The 16,535-nt window shown below is 32.5% G+C and overlaps 1 protein-coding gene across 1 annotated transcript; it reads left to right on the forward strand.

Annotated features, from left to right (window-relative positions):
* Nucleotides 1–5,143: 5,143 nt before the first annotated feature.
* Nucleotides 5,144–11,368, forward strand: LOC129945747 (uncharacterized). The gene is made up of 5 exons (XM_056055639.1): nucleotides 5,144–5,478; nucleotides 8,331–8,575; nucleotides 8,635–9,086; nucleotides 9,143–9,367; nucleotides 9,782–11,368. The coding sequence occupies exons 1-5, from the start codon at nucleotides 5,383–5,385 to the stop codon at nucleotides 10,912–10,914; spliced, it is 2,151 nt and encodes a 716-aa protein (XP_055911614.1). The 5' UTR covers nucleotides 5,144–5,382; the 3' UTR covers nucleotides 10,915–11,368.
* Nucleotides 11,369–16,535: the final 5,167 nt, after the last annotated feature.

Below are 16,535 nucleotides of genomic sequence, written 5' to 3' on the forward strand. Positions count from 1 at the left end.
CAAATAAGCGGGCAACATCTGCCAAAATAGTTCTTTTCAATCCAAAGGATTGACAAATTGCAGTTCATCGGTTGAAGGCTGCCATACGATACCAAGAGCCTTGATTACATCATTGTCATTTATTCTTAACGGCGTTACATGCTCAGTAACAGGAATTTTGTCCATTAGCCTAAAATCGTTGGAGTACAATTTTTTCAACTGCAGTCCAGCACTTTTCAAAACTGATTCAACCTCGAGACGAATCCTTTCAGCAGAAACCGTTTTTGACTACTGCTGCACCAAGTGGAAACTCGTTCTGATGTTTTTCTGCTAAATGCAATAAGCAACGAGTGTCATGGTAGGGTGCGGATGAAGTACCATATGTCACAGTTGACAGTCGATAAGTGCGGATTTGTTGAGACGAATTTTCCCGCCACAAAATGCCTTGGAAATTGGAATCCGAAGGCCGAACGAAAATTTGCCTATACATCTAAGGAATGTCTGCAGTCAAAGCTATTTTGTGTGAGCGAAATCGAAGATGGTAAACAAATCCTTTTGTACAGTCGTACCCTCCATCAAAATTTCGTTCAATGAAACGTTTGACGATGTTCGACATGATGCATCGAAGACAACCCTTAATTTTGTGGACGAACTGGCAGGGCGCAACACGAAATGATGAGGCATTTAATACCGAACATCTGAGACCTCATCCATTGGGACAACTTCAATGTATCCCATTGATTCATATTCTTTCATGAACGATGCATACTGATTCTTAATCTCAGGAGATTTTTCAAGTAATCTTTCGAGTCTTAAAAAACGTTTCTCAGCTATTCTTCTCGAATCACCTAAGATGTTGGGATCATCTTTGAATGGCATTTGAAATAGCAATCTACCATCAGGCCTATGCTGGATGCTCTTAACAAACGCGTCCTCACAAGCAATTTGTTCCTCAGTCCAATTTGGGGCATTCAAATGTGCATAAGGGTTTGAGTTTTTGTTAGATATAACCTTCGCTTTATATTTTCCGACGACAATCCAGCCCAGCAAAGTGTTTTTCAAAAGCGGCAGTTCTTCTCCAAGTTTAATTTGGCCATCTGCTAACAGATCGAAAAAGATATCAGCTCCAACGAACATATCGATACGTTAAAGCCAATTAAAGTTAGGATCCGTGAGTTGAATGTCCGTAGTATATGCCAGTCACTCACTTCAATGCATACTTCGGGTTGGTGCGATGCAATGGACGACAAAATTCAAAAGCCTAGGTTGAATTCAAATTTACCAACCTTCGAGCTTATAGATGCGGAGGTCTTTTGGCGAACTGGTATATTAATGTTGCCGATTGCACTTAATTCCCCGTGGAAATTCGTACGCTTCAAACACAGCCTTTGAGCTAGACGCTCCGAGATCAAATTAAGCTGTGAGCCAGAATCCAAGAGAATACGAGTTGGGATAAATTCGCCATCAACTCCCTTTACGTTTACGACAGCAGTTGCCAAGGAAACGTATCTGCTTGTGGAATGTTATACAAGTCCAGAATGTAGATCAGATGATGTTATTGTTATAGTGCATATGGATCAGCATTACAGGCATTGTCGGTTGTAGGTTTTGAGCCGAGAGGTGCACTCTGAAAGCAGTGAAGTAATGTATGATGAGGTTCTTTACATACCTTGCATTTTGATGATGTGCATTCTTAACTGAATGTCCATGGTTGAGACAATATATGCATAACCTAATACGCTTGGCTTTTCGAAACCGATGATACACTGGAAGTTCAGCGAACTTGCTACAATTTGCTATCTAGTGTGTGGTGACCTTGCAGAATACACAACGTTGTTCGGAAACTGCCAAAGCTGTGACAGATCGATGCTTATACTTCACCTCGTTGCCTTTCAATGACGGTGTTGTTGTATTGCTTTGGTGTTACTTTATGTCGAGATGTTGACTTCGTTTATTGATGAATGTAGAACATGCCGTCCAGGATGGCAATCTTTTCAAATCAAACGATTCTTCCAACTTCATATAACTCTCACTGTCCAGTTTGATCGAGGCGATATAAATCAACAAGGCATTAACAATATCGTTATCGGAACCTAGCGATCGCAGGGCAGCCAGATGCCCATCCACATCGTCAACGAAGCGACGAAGATGAATGCCAGAGTTCTTTGACACAGCTGGAATGTTGTAGAGTTCTCGAATCTAATCTAATCTAATGGGGTGGCACAACAATCCGTTGTGAACCAGGGCCTAGTGACTAACAACTCGCAATCATTCCTGTGTGCGAGTACTGCTAGTTTTGAGAAAGCACTTTTTTCATGACAAGAAGTACTCTTGAAGGATTTGTCAATTCCTCGCAAGAGGCAGTACCCGCGAAATTTTTTTTTTTTTAAATTAAGGTGGCACCGGCAGGGATTGAACCCAAGACCTCTTGCATGACAGTCCAACGCACTTTTTTTTTTTTTTTTTAAATTCATTTTTATTAATTCATTCTTAAACCTATCTTAAAGCTAGACAAAAATTCATAAAACTAGCCTAATTATCCATAACTTACAACTAACTTAATGGTCCCATACGGACACTCTAAGTTAAACTATAACACTTAAAACTAATGCCTTTCGGCCCTAAGATCTATTTTACTTCATTTTAATTTTATTTATTTTGTATTTATTAGAAAATTATGAGAAAAAACTAATATCAAGGTCCTTTTTTATTTTTACTTAAAAAACTACTTAAAATTAGGTCCTTAAATAAAACTTAAAGCTAACTTAAACTACCTATTCTACCTATAAACTACTTAAAACTAGAACAACCACAGCAGCAAATCTAACGTGTTTTGTTTTTATATTTTACTGTCTTTTTTGTATGTTTTTTTTTTCTTTGATTTTTTTTTTCCGTTGATTTTTTTTTGTTTTTAATTTTTTTTTTTTGTTTTTTTTTCCTTTTTATTTTTTAATTTTTTTAATTTTTTTTTTTTGTGCCACCATGCCTATTCTACTTAAAACTAAACCCTAAACTATAAAACAAGTATGTAAGCCGGCCAAGGCTTAAACCCCATCCCGACCTACCCATTATCAAGTGCCGATTGAAGCCACCAAAACTGGTTCTCCTGCTTCACCCTATCAGTTCGGTCCCGTTCGGACACAGCCCTACTGAACCGAAGGAGCTCCGCTCCGCCTTGTGCCATGACGTCCCGACTGTACGGGAGTCGCCTATCCACGGTTCTTCGTCTGACGTGGTAGATTAACGGAACTGCCAATCTATCCTGTATCAGACCGCATTTGTCTAAAAAGAGGAATGCCTCTGGTGGAATGAACCCGCTCAAGCGTGCACTCTCAAAATACTCGTCGTTCGGATAAAACGCCCCGAAAATTAAATTGTTGGTCGAAGACATAGCTCTTGCAATGTGACCTCGAACGAGTTTTATCACGAAATTGTCAATTCTGTTGATTCGAGCCCCGTTGTATAGGACCTCGTTGGAATAGTAATGCACATAAGAAGATTCGGCTGTTCGATATAAGCCGGTACAGCGTCGTAAACACTGCCGCTCGAACACCCGGAACTTCTCCATCTGGGAAGGGGCAACGTTGAACCACACAGGACAACCATACACGATCATTGGCCGTATGAGGGCCATGTAGCAAATTACCTTCACTCTGGGGTCAAGCCGACTGCTAAAAAACAGCCGTTTCGTCAGAGCGAAGGCTCCTCTGGCCCTGGTCAGAGCAGCATTTATGTGTCTGTCGAAATATAAATACTGATCTAACCAGATACCGAGGTACTTCACTACACTTTTTCTCGCTAATGGCTGCCCATGAAGATCAACGATGACCATCTTGCGCCAATTCTTACACGTATCCCTCGTGGCCCCAGCCAACGGAGTCCGGAACAGAATTGTCTCTGACTTCTGGACATTTATTTTCAGTTTCCAGTCGTCGCAATATCGCTGAATCTTGTCGAAATCACGCTGCAAGAGAATTCTAATAACCTCAACCTTTCGGGCCGTTCTGTACGCAATTAGATCGTCGGCGTACGCAATTGCCTTTGTAAGACTACCTATCAGATCGCTGGTGTAAATGCTGAAGAGAATCGGCGAATTCACCGCTCCCTGTTGAAGACCATTTTTAATTGAGAGTGTTGTGGTAGAAGTTACATTGCCACTTTTGACAACAAACTTTCTACCGTTAAGCATATCATAAAGTATATACAACAATGGCTTGCTTATGCCAAGCCTGCTCAGTTTTAGGTAAAGACCCTCTAACCATACGGTGTCAAAGACCTTTTCCAAATCAACCAGGACAGCACCTGTGCATTGTTGTTTTGATTTATTCCATTGGATATCAGAAACGAGTTTAGACGCAGCATGAATTGTGTCATGACCCGCCTTGAACCCGAACTGTTTATCCGGAATTATTTTGTTGTCCGCAGCCCACTTAGTCAGAGCCCAACGCACTAACCATCATGCCACGAGTACTACTCGCACTAATATTAGCATGGTTTAAAAATATTTGTCTCATTTGAAAATGATTAAAAAAAAAATGGGGAAAACCTCAATTTTTCTAATTGGCCACCACAAAAAGTTTATATTATAATTTTTCTTCTATTTTTTGTCCTGTGTGTTTTTTTTAAATGATTCATTGCCAGTCAAACAATCAAAATAACAAATTATACAAAATATAAATAATAAATTATAACAAAAATGTATTTTCATTGACTCCCTTGAACTTTCGCTGAATTTGTATACATTCTTCTCTTTCTTCTGTTTTTTTAATAATCTGGAAATTAATTATTTTATATTTTAATTCTCACTCATTTTTGCGTTCCTTCTTCATGATAGTACTATTCAAATATATATACAAAGAATATACAAAGTTAATTTTTACCCCAAACCTAATGCATTCCACATGCAAAACATGTGGAACGAACTGTTTAGGAGGTCGATGACAAGATGTCAGGCCGATCGTTCCTCTTCATTGGTAGTATTATTTAAATATATATACAAAACACACCAATAACTCAATTACCCGATTCGGGTTTACAAAACAATTTTAGATTCGATTCACCTCATTTCGACCCGATCCAAGTATAAACATTGCTGAATTCTGATTCAATTCCTGTAAACTAGGTAATTTTGTTTATTTCGTTTCTAGGTTGCCGACACTGACTGAAGTTTCGTTTTTTTTTGACGTCCAAGTTCCACGTTGGTAAAAATGGGGAAAATTCAGTACCAAAATCATGTTTATAAAAATCTAACGGGGTTAAAATAAAAAAATATAAACAAAGAATAAAGGACGCAATAAAACGTTTAATATTCCAGCATATTATTAAAGAATATATTGCAGTTATTGCCGACAAACTACTTTGAATACTAGCAGCGCCCTAATTTCGGCATACGTGTCAAACAAAATGGATTTTTCGTTCATCAGGCAAAACGAAGAAGACTATAACTTAAAAGAGGATTTATTTAATACAAGAATATCCAAATGTACATCCGAAGCAATGGTACGTATACTCAAAGTGTATACATATTAAAAAATCTATGCGAATAGGAAAAAAAATAGGTAAATCCAAATAGATGACGCATGCATTTGCATAAACATAAGTTATTACCATATAAAATATTACAATGTGTACATATTATGTATATAGTTGATTTTATTATTAGTAATACAAAATTCATATTGCAGTCAATTGGCACTATTAACTACTATAAAAATGAACACAATAATACCGGTGATGAATGATGATGTTTTCTTTCGCCTTGTGCAATCTAGTAAGAGCTGCTTACGGATGAATGCTGGCAAAGCACGTAAGCAGTATTTTATGCGAATTAGGTCACACATCTGTGTAGACTGGTATTTCATCACCCACGGTTTGTAAGAAATAAATATCGAGTCTGATTTTATTTTAATCATTTTAAACACACTTGGACTTAATATAATGTAAGATAAGGTATAAAATCTACAAATAATAATGTATTTCTACTTAATGTAAAGGTGATACAAATATGTATGGTCGTATAATATGCAAATAAGTATGAGATTCAATAAAGTTTCAAAGACGTATGTGTTTAAGAGATAAGATTTAAACGAGAAAAAACGTATCATACAATACTACCGATTGAGTTTTAAAGCATTATCAAAGATTTAATGTTGGATCAATGTTGAAGCATTTCATTTGTTACAAATCGATGGTTTGTTTTTACTTCGTATAAGCTTAACTTTTTGGAATGCATCCTAAGCAGTCTTATGTATTTATTTCATTTAGGATTATCATTGAATAGTCCTTTAATTGGTCACTAAACAAAAAACATTGAAACAGCTATTGAATACTTCAAAGAGTGTACATGAACAAGGTATATAATTGGGAGTATGATTTTCCAATTGGTGACAATGAATGACAACATATTTTGCAAATGAGTTTTAAATATTAAGAAAGTAGTTTCAATTAGTTCAACTACAAAGTTGTGAAAATGCATTCTGTTATTGTATGTCTAATGAGTGTCAGCTCGAAGGTTTATGAATACCCTTATGATTCCATAGGATTAAAAAGGAGGAGTTGGCTATGCATTTTAAAAGTAACCAATAGAAAAAGAGAATGTAAATTTTTGTGAAGTTTCGCAATTAATGTTCATCCTCTAACTATAATTTTTAACTTTCAAGTGCCTCACAACATAATGCTACCTCTGTTGGAAGAACGTGGGTATGAATAGTTGAAATTACAGTGATATTTGAAAAAAAATCTATTTTTATTAGTTTGCACATTCAAATTCGCATCTTTATTAAATTACATCAAACAATACAAACAAATTATTTGTGTAAAATTCTTTTCAATAAAGTAATTTTTGTCATTAACATAATTTTAAAACTAGTTTCATATGCAGACTGTCGTATAATGCATAATCTAAAAACCCTTTTTTTTAGCGTAACGAATATTTTTTGAAAGGCCATTAAGGGGTCGTTCGGTCAATTTATTTTAAAGTTTCAACTATCGATTACTGACTGCTAGACCCTCTTATGAGTGCCACGACATATCTCCGCCTGCTTGATTCGGTGGTCTGCATATTATCCCGTAAAAGGACCGACAACCACACCCATTTTTTCCAGCATTTTTAAAATATTATAAATATTAAAACTGCTAGGAGATTAGCGAGTTGAATCATTTTTATCAGGCTGTGATGGTTGTACCTTACCACTTTCACAGGATATTTTTGAAAGAAGTTACAAAGTATTGAATAAGCCAAGAAAAATGTTTTTAGAACTTCTTTTAAATGTTGCATATTTATTCCCAAATAATACTTACTATATACAATACTGTTTAAAACATTTGCATCTTCTGGGCATTGAAGCTATAGCGTTATTAATAAGCGTTTTTGGAATGTCGTTCCACTGCCTCTGAATTCCAGCGAAGAGCTCACTTTGTGCTTAAAAATGTTGTTCCAAATTCCTCTCCTCACAATTTCCCACAAGTTCTCTATTGGGTCTAGGTCTGGGAATTGGGCTGGCCATGGTAAAACCTCAATCTTTTTTTCTGCAATCCACTTTGTGGTCAACTTCGACTTGTGTTTGGGATCATTGTTGTGTTGGAACGTCCATTTCGAAATGGGCACAAGGCAGCATGGTGTTACAAAAAATGTCTACATGAACTTTGATTCGTCAGAAAATGCCCATTTTTGGGGAGTTTTTGGAAAAGCCAAACGTGGTTTCACATTTTTGTTTAAATAAATGGCACTTTTGCTATTTGAAAACAACGCAATCCGGCCTGCAGTGTGCGGAGTCTGAAAGTTGATGGGTAAATGAGCAACATAAGTTCAATTCCGTGGTTTTCTTCGGAATAAATTTGTTATTTTTCAATCATCTTTTACTGTGGTGCTTCGAGGCCTTCCTCCTCTATGATGGCATAACACCTTTACACTTTTGATAATTCTACAAATAATTTATTTTTAAATGGAAAATTTCTTTGAAATTTCTTTTTGTGATGCTCCTTTTTTGAAAGCACTCAAATTTCTGTGTTTTTCAATTTAAAAAGAATTTCACTTAAAACCCGTTTTATCGATCAAAGTCCCGGATAAAACTAAATAAACAAATCAAGCTACACGTATAAACTTACCAACCTCTAAATAAATCAGATTAACCGTTATCAAAATGAGAAGAAAGAAAATTGGTAACTACCAGCTGAAATCATAATTGTTTTTGTAAAAAAAGTGTATTTGTAGAATTTGCTTGTAGACCAGGGTTTTAAGATTATGAACAATAAGGTGATACATACAAAAGTCCAGAGCAATACAAATAATTTTTAATAAAAGCTTATTTTTTAAAATATAAATACAACTTACACCTTTATATTTTTTTTAGGAAGAAAATTGGTCATCAAATACTGATGACATCTTGGATTCTATCTTCCCCATGGATTTTCTCAACAATTTAACAGACAACCAAGGTGAGTTTGGAACCTTAGGAGAGTTTAACGGACACATGAAACTGGAACCCGAAGACTATGAAATCACCGAGCCCACATTACCTGAGCCGTTGTTATCACATAGTAATGCTATATCGAGTAATTCATCTGACAGTGGTCTTTCATCGGATAACTTAGACGCGTAATTTGTTTCGGTTGCTTTGAACTAGAAATGTTTAATATATATTTTTACTTTTTAAGGGAAATGAGTCCTCCTTATGAACCCCTAAGTCCGTCTTCACCAGGGCCCTCAATAAGTGAACGAGGAGGTAAAAGGTCACCCGTGGAAATATCGTCTTTGGAAGTTATTCAACCTGCAAACAAATTAATTTGCAGTAATGAACATAAACCTAAAGTGATAGTTCAAAAAGTACCACAAGTTATGACTTTATCAAACACTGTTCAAACTCCAACAACAATGGTACCACTACAAAAGAATCAATATCATAAATTTAATAAGCAATCGTCACAACACCAAACGGTTGTAAATGGGCATCGTGGAAATGAAATTAAAATTGTAAAATTGTCTCCTCAAATGTTTACAGCAGCAAATAACAAAAATATTACAATTCAAGTAAAGAACTCTAACAGTGGAGCGAAAATTCAAGCTAAACCAGGCACTTTATTCTTGAACAAAACTAAGTTTACTGAAAGTATGTGTTAAATATCTGAAAATTTCATGCAAAACTTAATTTTTAACTTTTTTCAGTGAAAAATATTGTTCGTGTACAGAACAATAATCCTAGATCCATTCTTATACCAGTTTCTTTACAAGAAGTTAAAGAATTAAAAACGTTTAAAATAGTAAATACTAAAGCAGTCCGTTCAACTCCATCGATGATTCAAGAAGCACATGAAACAACCAAACAGCACTTTCCAACGAAACAAATTGCAAAATCCAATACTGTAAAAGAAGTTGAAATTAAAGATGAATGTAAGTAAATTTAATTTTTTGCTGGTTCTTTTATTTTTTTTAATTTAAGATTTTAACCAATAATTGCCTTAAATATAAAAACAAAATACAGCTACACCAAATTACAAGCAATTGCTTATTGCTTTATTTGACTCCGGAACATTCTTATTTCATGGTTTTCAGTGTAAATTTATCTAGGTACTTCTTTTTAATATGGATTTTATTTTGAGTCAAAGTAAAATGGAAAACCTAGGTGTAAATCCTCAATTGTTGTTGGATTTTAAAATTATTAAGTTTATTTGAAACCAAGTTCCTTAATCTGCTTGTTTTAACAGATGTATTAAAGAATAAAGAATTGATGTATATATAAATTTAATAAAAAAAGTTTTCAAAGTTTTTATAGCAATGTCTAATGAAGTTCTCTTTGAATTCCAGTGCAGGATGATTCTTTCATCGAACACTCTTCTGATTCTGAGAGCATTATAATTGAAGATGGTTACGATGATGAAGATTATGTACACGATCCAGAAGTCCCATATCCAAAACTTGCTCTAACTTTAGAAGAAAGACGTCTTTTGAGCAAGGAAGGCATCACTCTACCAACCCATTATCCACTTACAAAACACGAAGAACGTGAACTAAAAAGAATTCGCCGCAAAATTCGAAACAAAATATCTGCGCAGGATTCGAGGAAACGTAAAAAAGAGTATGTTGATGGTCTAGAAGAGCGTGTAAAACAATGCACCGAGGAAAACCAATCGCTTATGAAAAGAATAAAACAGCTTCAGAATCAAAATCAAACCCTTATGTCGCAGATGAAAAAGTTACAATCGCTACTGACAAAGGGAACAAACAAAACAACACAGCCAACAACTTGTTTGATGGTATTATTGCTAAGTTTAGCTCTAGTTGCGGCTCCTAATTTAAAATTGGGGCAAAATCAAAAAGAAGCCGATTTGGAAGAAGTTGTTCAAGAAACAATATTACAGAATCGTCGAAATCTTTTATTTAACACTAAAGATCAAAGCGCTGATGTTTTTGATGAAGAAGTCAACATGAGTGATATTGTTTCGGCTATTGAATTTAACAATGAACGGGAGAACAAAGCTGTCTGCAAAACAACCAGCAACGCTCACAATACAAACTTATTAGATGAGCAGATATGTAAGAAAGTTAAAATTGATAAAACTGATTTCTTAGACGAAATAGATGATGATAATTGGTACCAATCCAAAAAGAACCAGAAAAAATCAAGTGAAGAAATTGCAGAGTTTTTGCAAGAAACCAAACAAAATTTACAGACAAGCGGCTTCAATATAGACAAAAATTATCCCGCCCAAACAGCTGAAGAACAAAATCAACAAAGTTGGCTCGACAAAGATATCCTCGATATGGTTTCTCCCACTATTAATGGCTTATATGAATTAAATATGGATAAAATAACACAAGGAAACTACGTTAATTCCCATCGTACAACAGTTCTTGATGTGACAACAAACCAAATGTATGGAAATCAAATAAACAATAAACAAAATTCGTCGGTAATGAGACAGATTAAGAAGTATTAACGGTTATGCAGACAAAAAATACAAAATTTATGAAAATACTATTTCCTTTCCATTAACATAATATAAATCTATTTCTTTAAATTGTTTACGTTTATTTTTTATATAAGGTAATTAATTATATTTTTTAAAGTATAATATGTGCATTAAAAATTCTCCCTGTCGTATAGTCGTTGTTCTGTTTTTGTTTTGTTTTGTCAAAATTGTTTGGAAATTATTCGTATTATTGTTTAAATACTTTTCGTAAGAAAATTAGGCATGATAAATTTACTTATATTCAGACTGTAAATTTTATTTATTTATTTATACAGGCTAACATAGTAATCTTAAATTGCTAAGTTAAGACTGTTAAATTTGTGTGTGTAGACTGCATTCTAAGTCTGTACATACAAGAATTTAAATTAGTTATACGATATTTTTTTGAACTACTTTTTTTTACAAAACTAAGTATTTTTTGCTTGCTTGAGAAGACAGTAGCCGCAATCAAGTTTTAAAATGACTATGAATTAATGCCTTTATGCATAGTTCGTAATCTGCAAGTGTTGTTTAATTTTGAAAACTATTGGCATAATAGCATTGACTTAGAAGGTTACACTTTTTAATTGTAACGGCTTTAGATTAACGCTTTAAATTAATTGAATCCTTTTAATTTTAGCGCGACGGCTATAATGATGTGGGTGATTTGTATAGATTTTTGACTCATTTTTTATCAAATAAATATCTTTTGTTTTCTCTGTTTTACATCTAGAAGAATATAGTATACATATTTTATTATTACTAGTTATTCACTAAATATTTTACTTTTACTATTAAGTAGTTGTACGTGTGTTTTTTATAATATATACAAATTTCATTTATTTTTGAGCATAATACATAATGTATAACAATGAGAGAAATCGAATAAAAAGTTGTCTGGATTTATTTTAAATAAGAAAATATTTTTCTGTTAAATACCAACATAGTTTTTTAAATTTTAAGAAACTAATGTCGAGAAGAAGGTAAGAAAATTAATACGCGCTGTCCCTTGGGTATGGATTCCAAGACTTTCAGGGCTGTAGCTTTGATGTCTATTCGCTTTACACGAAGCAGTATTCTAAGTTGTTGGACTTTAGTTCTTTTGACCAGATCAGTGTCGCTGGTGTATCTTCTCCTCCAATATCCATTCTTCTGAAAAGCCGGTGTTCCTCTATATTCTTCTGGTTGTAGACCTTGCGATTTTGCCGGCACTCGTCGTCAAATTAAGATTATCATTGTGGTTGCCGCGTGGAACCTATTACTTCAGAGGCGGCATCTCTGTTGGCTATTGGTTTTCAATAATTGATAAAAAGGACTTCTTAAAATGTTTTATGAGACTCGATCAGAAAAAGATATGGCAACTTTTTTCCTTCCAACATCGAATCTTTTTCAGTTTTTTCTTCTTTTGGCTTGGATCATGATATTCGTGGAAGCCCGGGTAATAATTGGCCTCTCGAAATGTTCGTAAATCCTGTATATCGGAGCAGTGTCATGCGTCGACCTAAATCCGTTATCGCACGTGACTCCCGATTGTACAACGAAAATATCTTCTTTTAATAGCTTGACCGTATAATCTTCTAAGAAGACTGGTCATATGTTTTGCATGTCTGTCAAGATCACAATTCGATGAGCTTATAAAACGCTGCCGTTTGTAGCCCACGCCCGAAGGGCAACATGTCTATCCAAAAACGAATAGAAAAATTTGAGGGTAGTGTTGTCAGCGATTCATTTTATTGGATTAGAAGTTTAAGGCGAATGACATCACTTGCAAAAATTTGGAAAAAACGAAGCCCAACAGGGTTTATTATGCAGATATCAGATATGAACCCGTACAATACTAGTTTTTTTTAGCCAGAAAGGTAATTACTAATATAAGGAAGAAGAGATTCATCACAATAAAATGCACATATTTTCGATAAGAGGGCTTGATGCTTAACTATCAAATGCCCTCAACATATCAAGTGCTTAATCTTACTTTCTCTAAAAGCATGTAAAGATTTGCTCCACTGTTTGGTGTTAAATCAAGTTATTCCCTATTGAGAACTTTTTATATTTTCAATTGTTGAAGTTGTTTCATAATGAATATCATTTATAACATTTACTGTTAGGAACTTTTTCGTTAGGATTTGTATCACTAGGATTAATAGGTAAGTATTCTAAAGTAATATTGATGAAAGATTTTCGATATTGTCTTTGTTAAGAGCTATTGGTTCACATTTGCTTTCAATGGATGCAGTTATAAATATGAAGTCCCTCATGTTTTTGTTTATAGTTAATATAAACAAATTATTTTGCTTTAATTAGTCCCTTGTTAAATCAATTACGTTTAACTTATAATTACTAAGTTGATGGTGATTAACTTTTAAATACAAACAATATAAAAATTGGATGCATACATTCTCAGGCCTTAATTAATTTATTTGAATTGTCTACTTTTTGAAATTATAAAAAATATCTACTTTTACTTAGTACTTCTTACTTGGCAATTTATGTAGTCATTAAATTGGAAATACTTTTTAAACATGGTTGTTTTAAAACATAGTTGCTTGTAAAAATAAACAATAAAATAGTAATCATTTTTTATTTTACCTTTATTTAACAAATAAATGAAAGTATACTGTACAAATAGTGAAACCTAAATATTGACTTGGTCACTTACATAAAATATATATGTATAATATAATAATAGTAATTAAAAAGTAATGTTGATCATTCTAACAGAACTTGAATAGTCCCATTTCTCCATTTTTTTGTTGATGTTTATTTAGATTGCAAAATATTATATACCAATGGAAGAGTTGATTATGAATACGAAATTAAAGAGATTCACATATATGAATTATCATGTTAAATGTATGTTTGTTAAAGTGTGTGTATATATTTGTGTATAAAAAGAACAACATTTGCTACAGAGTATTTATTTTTTGTTTACGTATGTATGTAGCTTAGTGAAATCTATCACTATTTCATTTTGAATTAAAATTTGATTTTATTTTGGTTAAAATTAAATACTTATATAGAGATATGACAATAAAAAAGTGAATACTATGTTAAACAAATATTTTGCATTTTTACTTTTTACTTCTAAATAATGTTTTTTTTTTTAATTTGAGAACTTGATTGATTATTGTATTTAAAAACCTCACATTTACCATATATTTATTTTTTGCCATTATGAAATCTAAAAAAAAATAAAAACAATACAATTTTTTAATATTAAAATAAAAGTGTCTTTGTTTTAAAATATTCTTTAGTAAGTTTTAAATAAATATAATTTTAAAATCTCATTGATCAATATATACTTTGAGTAAAAAATCACACAATATAACCTTTCATTAAATAATTTTATACGTTAGAATTTAACTTCGTGTTGTACAAAAACTTTGATTACAAGTATTATTTATATAATTTGTATAGGAATCCAAAATAAAAGAACCACTATTTCGCTTGAATTCTAGAAATTGAATAAGAGCATAAGTAATTTCCAAATATATGCATTTTTTCCACTATTTCATTATTTTTTAAGTTAATATATTAATTGAATTTTCGTAAGAGCTATTTATGTATGTATGCATGTACATTTGTATAGTCGGAGAAAGTAAATAGTTCTGGAGGAAAACTTGATTACAAAATTGTATAACCAAATACATAATATGAAGTTGAACTACAATAAAGTTCCAGGAACGATTAAAGTTTCAAAATACAACTAACTTTATATATTGGGTCAAGTTCATCAGTATATCTGGCAAGTAAAACACATTGTTTTAGATTATATTATATATTTTAGCGTAATGCAATGATGGCAAAGGACTTATATTATAGATAGCTCTACATAAACAGGGACATTTTTATTACTATTAATGTAATTTAGTATTTTGTAAGTGTAATTTAAAGAACGAATTTTGAGTTACTATAGTTTTTTTTACAACTTTCAAATGAATTTCGAACGTATTCTTATATCATTAATATCTATAGGCTTGTTTAAATATAATATAAATAATGATTAGACAATTTGAATGATTTATACGCCGCTTTAAAATAGCGGTGGAACAAAATGCATATTTATGTTAAATACAAAAATGCAAATTTACCTCTTTTGTAAAAATTTGGTTCGAAATAAAAAAATACAGATTGATATCCACATTTTGATTATTTATGCTTTAAAGTTTATGCACAAAGTGAGTACTATTCCTTGTTATTAAAAAAAGAATTCAAGTACAAACCAAAGCTAGAATAACAGTAAATTGTCTTTATATTAATGGTTTTGTCATGATTTAGATGATGGCGTGATTGTTTTAATCCAAGTGTCGATAGAATTTGAATAAATATCTGTATTTGTTTACATGTATGCAAGAAATGAAAAGTAGATGTTGTTGCAGATGTTTTAAAGTATTTTCTAACAACAGCTATCGTCAATAGGACTGCCTTTCAAAATATAGAATGATCCAAAACTCTTATTGATTTTTAGTATTACACATTTGAATGCAGTATTAATACACTAATAGACTTATAATTTGATTTTAGTTTATCTAATAAAAGTTTGCGTCTCATCACTTTACTCCTAAATATCTCGAAGTTCGATAATATATAAACTCAAGCATATCAAATACTTAGTAGCATTTTGTATCATAGATAGATATTTGGACACAAATAATCTTATGATTTAGTCAATGCTGCGATATTTGGAAGTGCGTATTCAACTTACAAATGTCCTTTTAGAATTATTAAAATCTATAAGTAGTCACAAAATATTATCTTAACTCTTTTATATCTCATTGAATATGAAACGATTAACTTCCAAAGACTACACCATTGATACTAAAAAATTGTGAATATTTTAAGAAAATTAAACAATTTAAGCGTACTTTGTTTTGAAATGATTTTGAAACAAATATTAAATATTTAGCTTTACACGTACAAGGGGTTGGTCATTACATCTTTTGTTCTCGATTTTTAACTCAGATGGAAATGAATTTCAAATTTAGATTTTTTGCATTGTATTTCTCTAACATGGACAAGAGATTTGCATTTAAATTCGGACCATCATTGAGATATCAATCTTTTAGATTGGGACCAGAAAACACCGATCATTTAGATGAAACAAAACTAAAAACTTTTCCCTGAATTAAGTATAGAAACAGTATTTTACTTTATAGGTGGTAGTTTTAATATTCATTTGTACTTTAATTATTTTCGTACATAAAATTGATCTTAAAAATTGTGTTTCAAATGCTAGCCGTTTTTCTCAATGTATTTTAAAAACGTTTAACAGCTTTGGCACAATGGGGAGTAGCATGTGCGTATAAAACATTATCTCTCTTTAAACACGTACAAATCCTAAATAAAATACTAAGAGATTTTTTTTAAAACTTGACATGTCTATGAGTTAACTCAATGGGCAGGTTCAGACAACATTGGGGACTTCACTTGCAGTTAACTGTATTCTTTAAACGGAAATTTTGACCAAGGCAACTAATTACTTGTGTGTCATAAATTTCAAACTCAGAACTTAACGTTACAAACCTCTAACTTCAGTTCATCGTGCAAAAAGTACCATTATTGCAAAAAGTAACATTATTGTCTACAAAGCACGCTTTTCTAAAGCTACA

This window comes from Eupeodes corollae, chromosome 2 (genome assembly GCF_945859685.1).
Source record: "Eupeodes corollae chromosome 2, idEupCoro1.1, whole genome shotgun sequence".
NCBI lineage: Eukaryota > Metazoa > Arthropoda > Insecta > Diptera > Syrphidae > Eupeodes > Eupeodes corollae.